Genomic DNA, 18,828 nt, shown 5'->3' on the forward strand with positions numbered 1-18,828 from the left:
GACAAGGCCTGCCTCAGATGCCAAGCTCGACTTAACAGTTAGCAGCACAACAAATCTACAAACCCCGTAACTTTCTCTTGTTTTCCTAGTATGAAGGTTACAGGCCGAGGCCCATTATATAGAAATCATGCACAGAATGTCCTCTAGCTATTTATGGGCTGCACTCTTTAATTTTACTTGATTCTATTTGATGTCACTTGAACCCAAATTCTCTAAGGGCCAGGAGGGAAAAGTCAAGTTGGCCTGAATATAGTAAGGGAATTAGATAATTCCACTGAACTACAAGACCTTTTTTCCTAATGTTGCTTGACTTGACTAACTGTAAACTACAGGATTTTGTTATTTAATCGTAAACCAAAGATACAAGGCCATGCAAATTCCCAACATCTGTATTAAATTACATGTGCATAACCATTAAAACATCATTTTGCTCATCTTTCCAAACCTTAAATGACTCCATAATTTTAACCCGGTGCAAAGATTTGAAAATTTGTGGAGCCTATACTAATTTCAATTTTCAATTAACATTCTTTACTTCGAATAATAAGTTTTGGCCCAATCATCATAATTCATAGCTAGGGGTTCATAATTTAAGATGCCTTCGACAGGAAGATCAGCTGGGCCTCCACCAAATTCTACTGTTTGCTTCCTCTTCAGACTTCAACAGGGAGATGGGACGGGCCCCACCAATATTCTCAGGTTTGCTTCCTCTTCAAACTGGCAACCAAAGAATATAAGGGGGGGCCTTCCTGATGAAACCTTCATTCATATATTTTCTTCCTCTTCAAAAGGGCAGGGCAAATGAAGATGAAACCAATGAGGAAAAGAACACACAATGTTTTAAAATCATATAGATCCTTGACTGACTTGAGATCCCCAAGAGCAAGACCAGCCTATATCATACAAAATCAGCAACATGATTAGTACAATGACTAACAACAAAGCAAAGGACTTACCATATATGCAAGCAATTTACTATACATAAAGTATTTAAACAACATATAAATATACTACCAAGCCTGTAGACTGTAGAACCCTGAGAAAACCAAATTTTATGAACTGTGGAGACTATTATGAAATTCCAGAGTAACACCAATAGAAAAAGAAAAGAAAAACACGTGGTTATCTAACAATCCAGCAGCAACCAAAAAATAAAATGGTAAAGAGGGAGGTATGGGAAAAACCTTTAAATGACATATTTGTATTGGTTCCTTGCTATGTAGACGAGTGTACACAAAAGTAAAAGGATAAAAATTTCCTCCGACTCATTATGTGAATGATCATGCACATTATTATAATCATATTTACTCATTAAGTCATCTAAACAAGTCATGATTTCAAATCATGCAATTAAAAGCATACAAATACGATCATTTGAATAGTCATGTAGTGGATTGGGGAATTATCTTCCAAACCAACTTGAAAAAATTTCTACCCAAAGTAAAAAACCAATTGCATGAAAAGTTCTCGGTTCCTTCATGATTTCTAATGAAAAAGTCACTCAAAGAGGGTATGTGTGAAGCAAAAGCACACTTATGCTATATTCATCAGCTGAGCACACCAAGCAGCAACGAAGTACTCCCCCAGAAATTGATCATCATTCTAGCAAGCAATCTCTTCCAGAAATGAGGGGACAACACCACATTTGATTCAGAGAGACTAATGGCATTTTTTCAAAGCTATTTGGAAAAGATCAGGATGGATCTTGCTATATAACAACAGGGCAGGAAGAATTCAATCACAAATGCACAAAAACTCTACTTCCCTCAAGGCTAACACCATTCCTAAAAAGTATACAATATGGAGAAAATATTTTTAGAAATGGTGCAACTAAGATAGTTTAATGTTTCCCTGCAACCCAATGTAGTCTCTCCATATTCAGACAATTGGACCCACCATACATCATACCAGTACTCTCCGAACTTCCAACACCATTTACCTGAGAGCTTTAATAAGAAAAGGCCCATGTCACACAGTCACAAATGAAAATGGTAACTATAATGTCAACAAACACTCAATCATTTCCCTTTTCCTCTAACAATTCTTAACTAGCTCATCATGGCACATACTTTTTAAGAAGAAAAAAGTATTGGAGTTTTACACATCTTTGACCACTTTCAATAATAAGCTGCAAAGTGTGCGTAGCCTTCCTAATACAGCCAAGGCAGATTAATTTGTTACCACTTCGTAAATTTGTCTATTCAAGACTTATTTTATTGGGCCACATGTGAAATTCTTGGATGCCATTGGGCCCACCTGCAAGTTACATCACGTGAGCGCAGGACTCAAACCTAGGACCTCAAGATTCCTAACCCTTGCATCCCACCATTTGAGAAACCTGGGCAAGTGGATGGAGTAGGAGCCCTGGGGTCCTTCACGCCCTTCAAAAGAAGACCAAGAACAACAATAATATAGTCTTAATCCTAAAACTTTGGGGTTGACTATGAACACTCAATTGCCAAATCAGAGTCAGCCACATGTACTTTTCTCCACCATTTTATCATATCCAAAAGTATACTCTTTGTTATTTCCATTAACATATCACTTTTACAACTACTAGTCTAGGATACACAAACACTTCATTTGGGGTGCTGTACCCGTATCGTATCCATGTCGTACCAGTGTTGTACCTGTGTCCAATTTGCAGCATCATGCTATAATTTTTCAAAAATTGCGCATGTCGCCATATCATACCCGTACCCATACTTGTACCCGTGTCCGTGTCCGTGTCCGTGCATCCTAGCTACTAGTATTATTTTATGTCTTCCCCCACTTCTTTTCATTTCATTGACTTGAATCAAATCACTTTTTCTCACTGATGTATTAATTGTTGTTCTTTGCACATAACCAAACATCTCAAGCAACTCTCCCTTGTCTTTTAATCAATAGGAGCCACCAATATCTTTAAACGATTTTTTTTTTATTTTAATTTCTTTCCTTGTATTTCCACTTATCCATCTTAGCAACATTCCCACTATAGCTATGCTCATTTTATAAACATATCACTTCTTGATATGATAGCCCAACATTCAATACCATATAGCAGAATTGGACATGTAGAATTCTTCTAAATACCATATGATAACCCATCAACGTAGTTATGTTCAAATTTTTAAGTTATAACAACTTATAAAGTTGAATTATCTTATGCTTAACAAAATATATGATCATTATGACCTTTAAATGTATGTTGATAACCGTAAATAGTTAAGTGACCACTTACTAGAAATACATTTGCCAGTTTCTTAATGAATAATGTTGGCATTCAACTTCACATGATACACAAATCATCTCCAAGGGGGAGGGGGGGGGGGGGGGGAATCTTTGTCAGCACAAAGAAATATCAACAACTGCTCATAGTTAAGAATTTGGAGTGTAGTTTTTTCTGCAATCCTTATGAGAGTTTTTAAATGATAACCCACTATGAACAAGCTTCATGTTCAACCACAAGGTTGTAATTCTTGACTATTTAGGTTATTGCTAATCCATAAAGAATGCAATATATGGTCAGGACAGAAGGATAAGAATAAGAGACAAATATTCTTTTAGTTCCAATTACAATGCGGTGAAGGGCCAATAGAGATTCAGTAAAAAAAGATAAAAAGCACTGCCCTGCCCCCAACCATTCCTTTTTTAAACAAAGAAGCAAATTCTATCTACAATGTTAAACTTGCAGCAGTATGGTAATCCATGCACAAGAGAATGATTATTTGACGTTGCTCATTTTTTCGAAGATAAAAGAAATCTACACTCCATCCATACAGAACTTCTTACCTTTCAATTGTGTGCATTCCAGAATGTTTGTCAATGATTGAAAAGGTTATAGCACTAATTTTTCTACTATCCAATACTACCCTTACTGCAATTAGTAAAACTTATCTCCTTAAATTCAAAGGAGGGAAGTTCATAAAGAATAATGTGTTAATGACATAATTTCTTTTCTTTATATATTTCTTATTATTAAGTTACACATGAACTCAGTGGGTCTTGAACCATGATCTCACCCTCGATCATGCACTTACAACAAGAGGGGGTGCCATTTGAGCTAGAGCTCACAAGCGCTTTTCTTTAATTATCGATTTTTTTCAAAGATAATCTTTAAGTGGCTGACAGAGAAAATAGTGCAACAAAGAAGACGGAGAGAGGGAAGAGAGAGAAAGAAGGAAAGGCAGAACCCACCTGAAGAAGGCGAACTCAAAAATGAGTTCACTACATTTAGCAGAGGACTTACACAAAAGAGATGAGATGAGAAGGACAACCATTAACGTCTTCTCAAATGCCCCCAACAAGTTCTTTGGGCCATCAAACTTTTGTCCATTCTTTAGACTCCTTTATGTTCATTGTACATGAAGGAGTGTCTCTTTGCAATAAAATATTTAACTTATCCAAAAAAAAAAATCAACTCCCTTACACCATTCACATGAGAGCATAAGCATGAAGCTTCTAGAAAAGACTCCCTTTCTTCAATTATGAAGAAATTCTTCAATAATTGTTATTATAAGTTTGAGAAACGAGGGTATCCAAATCTCTATGAGCACCTAACCATTCCCTCGTATATGCCCTGTTCCACATTCTGTAGATTATTATATAGAGGAATCCCTTGAGGTCGCCCCAAATTGCTGCCCAGAGGTTTTGAACCCAAGATCTCATGGAAATCATGAGACCCTAGGAACCACTAAGCCAACCCCTTGGGGTAAAATCCTTTAATAATGCAAACATAAGAAATTATTTGCGGGAAAAAATAAAATGAGAACATTGAAAAGAATTATTAATAGTCTCTCTCAGCCCAGCTTTGCAAATTCAGCACTAGTTAGGTAAATCCTACTGTTGACACAACAAATGATCCACCAAAATACTTCTTAATCAAAAATGCCTTTGATAATAGGGAAGTATGGACCAAGTTATATATAAAAGCAGCCACCCAAGTACAGATGATCAAAGAAGACAAAAACATAGAACTATCTCATGCCAAAGACAAATCATTTCAATTTCTCTAAAACTCTAAAAATGACCTAATAAGGAGATGTAGCAGAAGTATTTTTTTTAATAAATTTCATAAGTGGTGGCCATTTTTAAATGTACTTTTGAAATCTAACTGACATATCAAACACTCCCATAACAGTGTTATGACTGTAAAGGAGAAAACAACACCAAAAAATAAAAAGGAATGTAAAGCAATCAATATAACAGCAACATCAATAAGGTTCTGCATTAAAAAATAAAAATAAAATATAACATAAGCAACAAGATAATAACTGTGAAATGAGAAGGTCAGAGAGAGGGACTTACTCTGACTGTGATATAGGATGCTGGAATAAGACCAATCAAGGTAGCCAAAAAGAATATATGAAAGGGTATATCAACAATGGGAGATGCCAAATTAATGAAAAGGTTGGGCAACGACGGAGTTATCCTCAGAAAGAGCATGTAATTCAGCAGCTTATCTCTACGTTTAGCTATCTGATTCCATGAAATTTCATGTTAATTGAGAAGCACAATAAATGACCAGAGTTAAAAATAAATAAAAAATTTATGATACAAATAAAAGACAGGAAAAAGATATACCTCTGCTTGGAAGAATCTCAACTTTTCAGGCCACAACCAACTAACTATGGGCCTGCCAATTAACTTAGACAAAAAGTAGCAGGATGATGCTCCAGCTGTAGCATTTAAAACAACTAAGAGAAGGCCTCTAATGACACCAAAAAGAGCTCCAGCTAACAAAGACATGAAAATTGTTCCAGGAATCATAAATGTCTGCATGAAGATGTAAATGGAGCAGTAACCCAGAATGAATTGAGCTGGATAATCCTTAGCATAGGATCCCAGATGATCTCTGAGGCAAAATTCACAAACACAAAAAAACAAAAAAGGAGTCGTAGTTCAGGAAAAGCTTGAGGCAGTTACAACTTAAAACATGAAAAGCAAAGAAACAAACAAGCTCAAATGGTATTGCAAACGAAACGAGCAGAGCAACACCTCCTTTTGTTTCGACAGAAATGATTTCTGGAAAACTGACCTGTTTTCCTAAGTTTGGTTGTGAAATGAAAATTTAGTGTGGAGATTATTGGCAGTGGTATGTTAAGTATGTGACATTCTAGAAAACGTTTTCACTATATTGGACATTTGGGCTTATTTTTGGTCGCCCACAAAAGGCATTTTCCATTGACCTGCGTTTTCTGCCATACCAAACACAGAAAATGCAGAAACGTTTTCCGTCAAAACAAATGGAGACTTTGGATCAAAATGTAGAAGCCATGACAATTTGTAAAGCTAATGCACACCACACACTTTTGTGCCTTGGAAAACAAGTAACTAATGTTAAATGTTCAATTTCCCCCTTTCTTATGAGCTTATGCTTTTTGAATAATTAATATTTATTATGGTATCAAAGCTGTTTCCGGTCTTGTCACGATGACCATGGTTAACTGATTAAATTCACCAATTTACTATTAGTAAGAAAATCAAATAATGATAATTCTAATAACAAAATTAGCAATTTAAGAAACCAATAATTTCAGATTCAAAACATGAAATTCATATAAAATAAAGGAAGGACAACGGAAAAAGGAAAGTACTTGAGCAAGCGAAGATCGGAAATGGAGCGAGGCAGCTTGAGCTTCCCGAAGTCCGCCGCAGGCATGGTGAGGTAGACGCAGAAGAGGCCGGCGGAGAAGATGAAGAAGACGGAGAGCGAAGCAACGATTTCCCATCGAGTCAAAGGGAATCGGTCCAATTTAGGCCTCTTGGCGGAGGGCGAATCGTCCCCATTCTCTTCATCTTCGTCTCTCAACACTATCCTCACGCTCTCGCCCATCGCGCTCCGAGGAGCCGCCATTGACGACATTGTTGAATTTCTTCACCGCCTGCTGTTACACTCTGACCACATCAAACCCACTCATACATATATATATATATATTATATTGACTCGTCTCGATTTGTTTTTCAAAAGAAAAACTCAAACGATTATATAAAAAGAAACCCTAATTTTGGTTGGTGCTGTGTCCTTCTGTGTGCGTTTGTCTGAGTGTAGAGAGAATGGGATCTGGAAACGGAAACTTTTGTAAGTTGTGTTTGTAGCAGAAAAGCAGAGCGTTTTAGAGAGAGGAGCTTTTATGGGACTTTATTTGTTTCTTTTTCCCCGGGAGGTTTTTTTTTTTTAACCTTGAAAATTTGTGGTGAATTTTAAACCTTTTGTTTTTATGTTATAAATATAGTTGAATTATTATTTGAAATTTTGGTACTATTGGGGTTTTTTTTTTTTTTTTTTTTTGGGTGGTGGGAACAATAAAAAATAAGGAATTTAATTAAAACCTTTTGTGAATTTTTAAATTTTGTTTTGGCGTACGATGCAAGAATATTCTAGCAATAATATTAATATGCCACCTTTGCAATCTGAAGGAGTTTGCATGCTTTGAGGATACCTTCTTCGACAGCATTCAGACGAGACTCATAAAAGGGTTATATTACAAATGCTAGTCATGAGGTATATTCTATTAAGGCCTACTTTGAGATGAAAAATCTTTGAAAATCTCGAGTTGTTTTCTAGGGTTTGAAATTACTTGTTATATGGATGGTTTTCATATGATCCAAGTTAAGTTCACATCTTACATCTAGTCTCAAGATGGTCTTATTGACAGTAAGATTATTAATACTCCAAATTGAACTTAATACGTATCTAATTCTTCTCATGAAGGACCACTACCCAAGCCCACAAGTTAACGGCAATTGGTTGAAAACTTAGTCATCTCACAGTCAAATGTCCAAATAGTGCCTATGTCATCTACTCCACGATCAACTTATATCGTATTGGCTGGTACATTTTTCAGTATCTGAAGGGCAGTATTTTCCATGATCTATACTTTTCTACTCGGTCACCTCTGTCTTATCAGCCTACTCTTTATGTTGACGGGACATGAGCGTCAAATCAATCAATGGTCCATAGCCTGATACTACTCCCTATTTGGCTCCTCTCTGATCTCTTGGTGAAGTAAGAAATAGTTTATTGTGGTCCATACCAATACCAAGGCTAAAGATTGGGCCTTGCTGACAAGTAATTAAACTCTTTTGGTTACGTTGGCTATCAAAGGATTTAGTCTTGTCCCTTTTATCTACCACTCCTATTTACTGTGGCAATCAAAACGTAATTCACTTCTTGTAACGATGTCTTTTAGGGTCTATTTAAATAGAATTTATTGTTAAAAATTAAAAATTAAAAATACTATAGTAAAATAATTTTTTAAATGGGTAATAAATACTGTTCATGCCAAAAATTACTGTTTATTGACCTAAAATCGCTGTTCATGACCAATAAACAGTGACAGACGCGCGTGAAAAAAATAATAATAAATATAAAAAAAAAACTTAGACATGGACGCGCAAACACGCAATCCAAACGTCCTCTTCTTAAGAACATACCAAGCACATTGAGATTGATTACCACTTTATTTGGCATCATTTGTTTCAAGGTTCTCTCAAGCTGCTCTTTTATAAAATAATTGTATTGATTGACTCAATAATTATTTAAACACTATCAAATATATTTATTTTAAATGTTAATGAAAAATATTTTATATATATTAGCGGTAATTTTGAAACAATACATTGATATTAATCGATATCGAAATATATCATTCTCATGTAACCAAAACAATCTTCAATATGGTATTGTCTCATTTGATGGTGAGAACTAAAAAATCATAATATTATCCACTTGTTTATAGAAGGGTCGTACTTGTGCTTACTCTTCCAATTTCTACTACAACTACAAAGTGAGTATTTTCAGCTATGATAGTCATCAAAACTAGCCTTCATAACAAAATGAAAATTAAATTTTTGATAGATGCTTTGATGTTATTTATTGAAAAAACATCACTGCAATATTTAATTACAATTCAGTCATGCACAAAGGCACAAGTTAAAACATAACAATAAGTATAAACACAGGGACGGACCCAGGTGGAGGCCCAAGGGGGCCTGGGCCCCCCTGGGTTCAAATCATAACAAAATGAAAAATGAGTTTTTGATAGACGCTTTAATGTTATTTATTGAAAAAACATCACTACAATATTTTTATTTTATTTTATACAAGATAGAATTCTACTCTAATTTAATTTAAGTGTATATGTGTGTGAAGCTTTCTCCTGGAGACTTGAACCCTAGCCCTTGCCCCCACACCCCACAAGCACATATACTTGTAGAGTGACCATCGCACCAATGGTGTGCGGTGGTCACTACAATATTTAATTACAATTCAGTCATGCACAAGGGCACAAGTCAAAACATAACAATAAGTATAAACACAGGGACGGACCTAGGTGGAGGCCTAAGGGGGCCTGGGCCCCCTGGGTCCAAATTTTTTTTAGTCATTTTATATTTTATTTTTGTAGTTGGGCCTCTCTTTTTCCCAATCAATCTAACTAGCCTAATCCAAATAGCAACTATCCAATCTATAAACTTAACAAAAACAATAAAATCATAATAGTGATTGTATTTTAGCAAAAAAATTATTTTACCACCAAAGAAGAAAAAAATCATGTGTTATTAGAGAAGCTAAAGTTAAATTTTTTGCAACTACGGTAAACTAATATAAATACTAGTTAACTGTAACAAGTTGTTAATAATAAAATACAATATTTTATTAAGATTATATCTCTTCCTTCAATTAGAAAACACAAATTCTCTCTCTTCCTTATTATTTTAATGAGTTGTTTATATATTTTTAAAATGAAGTGATAAAAAAAAATAGAACATTTGATATTAGGTGTATTGTAAAGTGAGGTAGTAAAATAGATAAAGTAATTTTTTAAGGTACTAAAAGCTAAAATTTTTGGCACCACCATTTTGAATACGCTAACTTCAAAAAATTACTCCTAGCCAACCTAGTATTAAAAAATAACATTTTTTTTGAGGTATTAAAAGCTAAAATTTTTGGCACTACTATTGTGAATGCTCTAATTTCAACAAAAAAAAAAAAAACCACCGCGCACCCTTGGTGTGGTGGTCACTCCACAAGTATAAATGCTTGTAGGGTGTGGGGGGCAAAAATCGGGGTTCAAATCTCCAGAAAGGAGTTTCACACATATACACTTAGATTAAGTTAGTTTAGAAATTCTATCTTGTAAAAAAAAATAAAAAATAAAAAAAACTTCAACAAAAAAAAAATCATAGCCAACCTAGTATTAAAAAATATATTTTTTGTTTTTGTCTTTGTTGATAGAGGATTGCATTTTAATGTATTTAGAAACAACTACTTTGTGTATTTATAATTTTTTTAATACTATATGAATGTCTATTTGGAGTTTTTTTTCTTTATACTCCGGCTCCCACTAACTTAAAATCTTGAGTATGTATAAAAATTAAAATTTTTGAAGTTCACAATGTCATGTTTATCCTTAAAAAGATCTCTTCATTTTAAAATTTTGAACTTCTTAAGGCAAAAAATTATATTATTATATTTTACAAAACGCCTATGAATGCGAATGAAAGCAATTTGATATGACACTTACACAAAATTTATATATATATATATATATATATATATATTTGTGTTAAATAGTAAAAAATTATAAGTGCACTTCATGGATTTTTGGAAGAATGAATATTTTTGTTCATATTTATATGATATATAGGAAAGCCTTCAACTAGTAAAAACAAAATTTTCTTAGCATGGTAAATACAATTAATAGAGGAAAAATGGACAATTTTGATTTAGTTAAATATTGTGGCAAGAAACCTACAACCTCATTCCTACATTATGCGGGAACTTAAGCATTCTCCTTATTGCAATCTTTACAGGTGAACTTTTCTCCCCCTCTCCCAAGTCTTTTTTTTTTTTTTAAAGTTGATAATAAATGACATCTTAAAATTAAATATGTGCAAGTTGGAATTATCATTATTATGTTACTTAATTTCATATTATCATTTTTATTTACCTACAAACATTTTTTTTTTAATTTTCATCTATAATTAATTAGTTTGCATTTATTTTTTAACCTTAAGTTGGCAAGTGCTAGTATGTGTGCGTGTGTGCACGTGCGCGCACGCACACGTGAGTGCATGGCACAAAACATAACATAAACATAAACATTTTTGTGTGTGTAATAACTAAATAATATTTTTGAAGTAAATAATATATGATAATTATCCATATAAAAAAGAGCTCCTTTATGTTAAAAATTTGGACTTTGAAGACAAAACAAAAATATTATTATATTTTACAAAAGGCATTTGAAAGTGAATGAAAGCTGTTTGATAATAAAACATTTTTAAAAAAAGTTATATAGATGAAAAAAATTATATTCACGAAAGCTCCTTTATGTAACTTTTTAAAAAAAAATTATATTCATGAAAATGATGAAATTAAATTAATGCACTCTATGGATTTTGGAAGCATGAATATTTTTATCATATTTATATGATATATAGAAAAATATTCAAAATATGTTATAATAAAAATTAAGATTCACATGGATTTATATTAATAAATGTAATGAAAAACAATCAAGGTTTAGATTGATTATGATTTAAAATTACATTTAGATAAATAAACTACAATGCTGACAATGTATCTTTGACAAATAACCAGTCTCATATCCAAATATAAAGCTGCTAAGGATCACGTTGACAGAGAGACAAAGATTGATTGGTCTTTCTCTCTAAGTCCTATCCAAATAATTTGTTTTTTAACCTTTTTTTTTTTTAAGGAAAAATAATAGAGATTTTTTTTTCTCAAATAGTTTAAATGGGCCAAGAATGAAATATAAACAATAAAAGCTAGAAAAATAAATGAGAGGTTTACTTCTTAGTTGGAGACACTAGCAGATGGCAGAGCTAGAGAGGGCCATGGCCCCTCCAAGATGTTATATGTTTTTTCATAACAAATAAAAATCTATACATAAAATTCAACTAATGGCCCTACTAGATTAAAAAAAATGATACTACACTTATAATTAGGACAATTTAGTTCACAAGCAATGGATATGCATGGAAAACATAAACATAAACATTATATATGTGGGGAACGCATAAACGTAAACACACATGCACGCACACACGTATTACAAAATGAGCCGTTGAACATGTGAATGAAATCATTTTGATATAACAGAAATAAAATTAAAAAAAAAAGTTTTTTATGGTATTTATGAAATTAATTATAAGTGCAATAATTTTTTTTTTTTTGGAGAAGGATAAGTGTACTATTTAGGATAGAGATTTTTGGAAGCGTGAACATTTTTCATTCCAAATTATATCATAAATAGAAATTTTATCAAAATATGTTCTAATAAAATTAAAGATTCACATAAGTAGAAACTAATGAATTTAAGGGGAAAAAAATTGTAGGCTTCAGTTTTAGGTAGGTATGGGCCAAGAAGCCCGGTATTTACTTGACCCATCTACCTTAGGAGTGTCAGCCTTTTGGGTATGGGCCTTTCAGATCGTAGGCTTTTGAAACACTCCTCAACAACGTGCTTGTAGGGGGTACGTGTGGCTATGGAAGACACCTTTTGTACATGCAAAGTCGCAATTGAATATTAAGATATGCTCAATGAATTCCAATTTCTGTTCTACCCCAATATATAATACGTGTTTATTGACATCATATTAGAGATATGAAATCAAATTTTATCCTTATCAAGAACATATTTTGAGCAATGGAAGAGAATTAGCTATCAGCTTTTAGACTTGAATAATGCTCAAGATACAACTAAACATCACAACAATTTACAATATTCTTATTGCATGCTAACTCATTCAAGGCCCCACCACAATTTGTAATTAATTTTTTTAATGATATGGTATAATAATTTGGAAATATTGTGATATATTTGTGGTGTTCATAGCATTACTTTTTGAGAAGTACTATTTTTACAACATTTTCACAACAAATCTTCTGTGGTAAGTTGTTACTGATTTTAATTTGAACTCACCATTGAAATTACTTTTTTATCCACCAATAACAGCCAATAACAACCTATTACTTAAGAATTATTATCAAATGTTGTAAAAATATTGCGTTGATTACATCACTTTCCCTCAACAAGCCTTAGTAAACTAGGAAAAAAGAAGCACTAATTGCATTGTGTTCAAGAGTACGTAATGGGTAATAAATGGTACAAAATGCAATTTTCGTGATAAGTTGTTACTAATTTTAATTTGAACTCATCATTGAAATTATTTTTTTATCCACCAATAACAGCTAATAACGACTTATTACTTAGAATTTATTGTAAAATATTGTAAAAATATTGCATTGATAGCATTACTTTCCCTCAACAAGCCTTAGTAAACTAGGAAAAAAGAAGAGATAATTGCATTGTGTTCACGAGTAATGGGTAAATGGTACAAAATGCAATTTTAGGACAAAACAAACTTATTGAGTACAAATAATGCATGCAATGAAACAAAAATTTACAATTATAAAATAACATAAACAAGTACAATGGTGAATAAAAACTTTCATCAACATTCCTAATATTTTAGGAGATTTACTTTTCAGGAACTCTCCCTTTATCACATCAAGTCATTGTTCCTCTAATTTTTATGTGTTTTAGTGTGTGGACTCTCTTTGACAATTCTACACGGGAATTCAACCTTAAATCAGCTGGTAGACACTGATTATTATTATTACCATTGTGATGAATTCATCATCTACATATATAGATTGAGGCTATGGATGAGCTTTGGTTATAAGTCAAGAAAGCATCCAAGGCTATGGATGACCATTTGTTATAAGTCAGGAAAGCATCCAAGGAGATGGCTATCATTATTTTGAGCTCCTAGTTCATTGTTCTGGGATATTAATGGCAAGTTTGGATAGGAAGTTGTGCCAGTAAATTGTGATGCGAGTAAATCATCCAGATTTTTCCAATCCACATACTGGCTGCTGATACCATCGAAATCTTCATTATTGGCTATACCATTATGCTGGAAACCTTCTTTTGTTGCCAAACTAGTTGATAAAGAAGGGCTATCTAGTCGTGGTAGCTCAACAAGTTGGTTGTCCAAAAGAGTATGGTTGCAAACAGGCTCTTGCTGTAATGAAGTAATGGGTTCATGAAAAGTTGTCGCTTGATTTGGATTAAACGCTTGAATTGTACTTGATATATGTGAATATGATGGAGGCATAACTTGGCTGTTATCTCTGACATAGTAAGCGTTCCAAGCTTCGAAACCTTGTCTGTAATTAGGAGTGGGCTTTTTGAATGCCCGACACACCACCCATCCTTCTTCCTGCATTATAGCCACCAACATTGGCTTATTAATACAGTAACTTGCATTCATAGTTGTCTTTACATGATTTATTTGCATAAGGTAATGTATAATGCATGTGAGAGAAAGATCAAGGCTAATGCCACTATATGTACAGGTGTTTTATTTTCATAATGATGGCTAGGAATAACGTTAGTATCAACATGGAACAATCAATAATTCCATTGGCCTCAGTCAATATGTCCCATTAAATTGAACAATAAGTCACTATGATTATTATTCACTTCTTCAAAACTCATGGGCCAAGCTAGACAATTTACCTTGGGGAACGAGTCCAAAAGTACTAACGAAAAATAGTTATGTGATATGTTTTCTAATTAATCAATCATTTCTTTTACTATTGTCATCCAATTGTCAAACGTATAGGCACCATGGACAATTCATAAATATTGTATTTTCATTTTAACTTCAATATGCAAAATAAACTTAATCAGTTAAACTTTTGAACTTGAATGAAATAAATATTTATATTATTGAACTTGCCTGAAGAGGTCCATGTTCAGATGTTTGGAGGCGATATTCATGCATGATCCAATCTGTTTTCCTACCATTGGGTGCTCGTCCCTTGTAGAACACCAGAGTTTTTCTCATCCCAATGATTCTGTTCTTTGAGAGCACAGCCTTGTCTCTCCCAGTTGCTTTCCAGAATCCAGCAGCAGTGGCTCTGTTAGTCCTCGTTCCTGTTGGGTACTTCTTATCTTTATGACTGAAGAAGTACCACTCATTTTGTTCATCATAGCCTAGCTTGCATCTGTCTGTATCAACCGTAGAGAAAATTAAAGTTATAAGAAATCCAACACGCTGTAATTGGTACCATATTCCGTACCCAATATGTAATTTTCTTAGTTGCATTTTCTATGAAATACTTCAGTGCTTGCTGGTTCATTAGGTTAGTCGATGTTGTATTAAAGCTTGCATCAATTTGCAATCTAGCTAGCGTTGCTTAATTTGTTTGAATTCTGAGAAAATTATTAGATACTTTTAGAGTATAACTGTTGTTATTTATAAGGGCACTAGCCTTTTATATAATCAACTATCTCACTTTAAATACCTTGAATGTCCCATGGCTCCATTTTGTAGAGATCAATGTCAGCAATAACATCTAGATCGATTTTCAGAGAGTTAATCTTTCTCCTGAGGTAGTAACCCACAAGTTCTTCCTCGGTTGGGTGAAATCTAAAGCCAGGTGGGACACAAGACTCCATCTCCATTGATAAACTTCTCCTGAGAAAGATATAAAACATGAGAGAGAATCCAAGTAAATTAAGTAAAGTTCCTTCCAAAGCTTCTAACCTTTTTGTTTCACCCCGTTACATGCCTCAAACATAGCCTTAAAGTTTCTTTCAATGTTAATTATTGGCCTCACAATAGAGACTACTGTGGAAGACATGACTGTGAACTAATTAACTAAATTCCAAAGCTCAAAAGAGCAATGAAGTTCCACTCATATTTGCCTTGCACATTTTAGTTATGATTCCTAGCTATTCATTCCAGTAAAGCTAGCACAAGTGTAGGATATACAGTGGTAATGATGATGATGATGATGATGTAACTTTGTGGAACCCAACTGTGGTCCTGCTTGGGTTATTAGGCATCAAATGGCAGACCAATTGAGGAACCCACCAAAGATCCTAAGGACTATAACTAGTATATATTTGAGTGGTAAATGTTGCATGAGCTTAGGCGAAGTATATTGCACACAAAAGTTTGGCCGAAAAGTTTGACTTTACTGGCACAAGCGTGTTATGTTTCTTTGAGTGCAGTGCACTCCCAGCAGCTCGTGGTGGTGGAAAACGTTTTCACACCCACCATGCTCGACAACTTCACTCGATAGCTGGAAAAAAGTTTTTCAAGGATAACCACTCACAAAACAACACAATATTACTAACCTATATTTATATGCACAAGCTCGCTGAACGTTTTTTTTTCTTTTTTCCTCTATCTGGCAGGGATTTCTCTTAGAAATAACATAATTAAGTTCATTGAAACCATTCAGTTTAGATTTTTCAGTTAAGTTCATTGAGACTAAATGCATGCCATAAGTCATAACTCCCAAAAAAAAAAAAAATCTAGGTCATGAATGAACAATGAAATATTTTATCTTTGTATGAAAAAACTGTAAGCATGGAATGTTGAAATATATAAAATATTACTTGTATGCATCACAAACCCTAGCTAGTTTCAGCATGGAAAAATGCACCAAAAGAATTGCAAATTTTTAATATGGTGAAGCTACAATTGCAGCCAAACTTTCTTTTACATATATATAATATGTACACAATATATTTTTCAACCAATAACTAACAAAAAATACTCACAGGAAAATGTGTTGGTGCTGTGTTTTGTTCTTGAGCACGGCAGAGAGAGACAAAGAGAGAGAGAGAGAGAGAGAGAGAGAGAGAGAGAGAGAGAGGTTTAGGTATTGGGATTGGGATTGGGATTGGGTGGAATGTTTTCTGAAAAGAGAGAGAGAGAGGTATAGGTTTTAAATATGCAAAAAGTTGTAAGTAGAAAGGCTGGCGAATATTGTTGTGTAAGCGAAAGAGGAATAATAAATGTATTTATATAGGTGCTATGGGAGAGAGAGGTAAAGAGATGAAGAGGGATGTTATTGATTGCGCGTGGGGTGGCAGATACATGAAAGGTTTGTTTTTGGACGGCGTGAGTGACACCAAGTTTTCACGCCACCCCCCCCCCCCCCCCCCCTGGCCCTGCCCTCTCTCTCTCTCTCTCTCTCTCACCGCAAATTTGTGTACTAAGTTTTTGGTTTCCCATACTTTTGTTACAGCAGTACAATAACAATGACTGACATTTCACGATCTCACTGTCACATAGAACTGCCATAAATTCAATGTTTTCTTTTTTTTTAGGAAAGGAATTCAGTGTTCTTGTATACGAAGTCCGTTAGGGTTTGAACACGTGTCAAATATAAGTAAGGCTTAGCTCTGATGTACTAGTGCAGATATAATTTGAACACGTAACAAAAATTAAATATATATATATGTGTTTGCATCTTATCGTCTCCAATGCATTAAAAATTAAACCAAGCTCATCAAACATCTGATAGATATATATATATATATATATATATATATCCATATTTCAACGAATTTATTTTAGACTCGAGTCTTATCCCTCACGCATATATATTATTAGAGCTTTTATTCTTTTCTTTTACATCACCTTTTTTTACATGAGTTATTTTACATTCACTTTAATGTGTAAAAATATGAACCTTGTCTCATTAATTCCGGATATATGTGTAAAATAATAAATGTAATCCAATTTGCAATGATTTTTCCCCCCATATTTTTGCATCAAAGTTTTAATGAACCTCATACATCACAATCTCTCACATTCTCTATCTATCTCTCCCCCACAATCCAGCAACTCCTGTCTGTTTGGTGCGCCGCCCTTTGCCATTTGGAACCATTCAATCGTCAACACTTGGATGCCATGTCAGGCTTTCCTAAGCTGTCGATGTCAGCTAGCTAATCATTTATGTTCTACTCACAGATCTCCCATCAGATGAGTCCCGCCAAAGACATCGGACCCTTTCACCTGGCTTGGCATTGCATAGACTCATGCGTCATCCTAGATTTTCTCGTAAATTATGACTTGAATTTTATTAATTACCCTCTTAGATCTAACAACTCACTGGGCCGTAATCTTCTTTTATGATGAAAAAAAGAATACATAAACATCTTTTGCCACAATCCTGATATGATATGACCAATTGTGAATAGTAAAAAAAAACTAATAAGTTCACATAAAAGTTATAAATAATCACTTATAATTTATTATATATTAGAATTGTTGACAAAAATTTATAATAATAATAATATGTGAAACGGATAGAAATTTAAATCTAAATTAGAATTCCAATTTTGCGCTATGTATTCTAAATTATTTATTCTTAAAAAGTTTTATTTCTTAATTTTAGAATAAAATATGATACCACATCATAAATATTTATCCAAGTGAGTTATTAAGTACAAAAACCAAAGAATTTAGAATAAATAAATGGTAAAAAAAAAAATTTCACAATAAATTTTTTTTTAAATGGACAATTTACATTTTTACCTAATAATATCCTTACAAAATTTTTTAAAGAGATAACAAAATATAAAAATGACTATCAATAATATTTAAATTATATATATTGGAATGATATTATGCATTTTATTGTATATTTTTAAATATTTTCATGCATATGTATAAGATTACAAACTAGTTATGACATAAAAGTTGTGCTTCTAAAAGAAGAGTAAGAATACACTGAGTTGATTGTTATTTGAGGCAAGCTATTTTTAAAATAAGGATATCTTTTGAAGTATAGTGGGTTATATATATATATATATATATTTATAGAATGGACTCACTCCATTGGATTTCACCTCAATAAAAATAAGTTATACGGTACCAAACATTAAGTGTGCGTTTGGATACCAATTAAAACACTAACTTAGAGCACTTGCAGTAGTGGAGCTAAATAGCTATTTTAGCTCCATCAAAACACAAAAAATACCCTTGCAGCAGTGGAGGTATAGCTA

General features: G+C 33.3%; 2 protein-coding genes across 2 annotated transcripts; both read right to left on the reverse strand.

Annotated features, from left to right (window-relative positions):
- Positions 1 to 377: 377 nt before the first annotated feature.
- LOC142622704 (putative membrane protein At4g09580) lies at positions 378 to 6,967 on the reverse strand. Its single transcript, XM_075796233.1, has 4 exons — positions 6,579 to 6,967; positions 5,566 to 5,836; positions 5,290 to 5,460; positions 378 to 893 (listed from the first exon to the last, which is right to left on the reverse strand). Exons 1-4 carry the CDS (start codon positions 6,845 to 6,847, stop codon positions 762 to 764), a joined length of 843 nt encoding a protein of 280 aa, XP_075652348.1. The 5' UTR covers positions 6,848 to 6,967; the 3' UTR covers positions 378 to 761.
- A 6,435-nt stretch (positions 6,968 to 13,402) lies between these two features.
- LOC142622310 (NAC domain-containing protein 30) lies at positions 13,403 to 16,922 on the reverse strand. Its single transcript, XM_075795762.1, has 4 exons — positions 16,594 to 16,922; positions 15,327 to 15,499; positions 14,759 to 15,030; positions 13,403 to 14,236 (listed from the first exon to the last, which is right to left on the reverse strand). The coding sequence occupies exons 2-4, from the start codon at positions 15,484 to 15,486 to the stop codon at positions 13,733 to 13,735; spliced, it is 936 nt and encodes a 311-aa protein (XP_075651877.1). The 5' UTR covers positions 15,487 to 15,499; positions 16,594 to 16,922; the 3' UTR covers positions 13,403 to 13,732.
- Between the last annotated feature and the right edge of the window lie 1,906 nt (positions 16,923 to 18,828).

The sequence above is a fragment of the Castanea sativa genome, chromosome 1, assembly GCF_040712315.1.
Source record: "Castanea sativa cultivar Marrone di Chiusa Pesio chromosome 1, ASM4071231v1".
NCBI lineage: Eukaryota > Viridiplantae > Streptophyta > Magnoliopsida > Fagales > Fagaceae > Castanea > Castanea sativa.

Bases quoted from the DNA above. Each gene is read 5' to 3' on its own strand.
- LOC142622704 (XM_075796233.1), bottom strand. From the start codon at position 6,847: ATGTCGTCAATGGCGGCTCCTCGGAGCGCGATGGGCGAGAGCGTGAGG. The intron at 5,837-6,578 runs GTACTTTCCTTT...ATTTTGCCTCAG, and splicing joins TCCGATCTTCGCTTGCTCAA to AGATCATCTGGGATCCTATG. The intron at 894-5,289 runs GTAAGTCCCTCT...TGTATGATATAG, and splicing joins CATCCTATATCACAGTCAGA to GCTGGTCTTGCTCTTGGGGA.
- LOC142622310 (XM_075795762.1), bottom strand. From the start codon at position 15,486: ATGGAGATGGAGTCTTGTGTCCCACCTGGCTTTAGATTTCACCCAACC. The intron at 15,031-15,326 runs GTATTTAAAGTG...CGGTTGATACAG, and splicing joins GGAGCCATGGGACATTCAAG to ACAGATGCAAGCTAGGCTAT. The intron at 14,237-14,758 runs GCAAGTTCAATA...GCTATAATGCAG, and splicing joins CTGAACATGGACCTCTTCAG to GAAGAAGGATGGGTGGTGTG.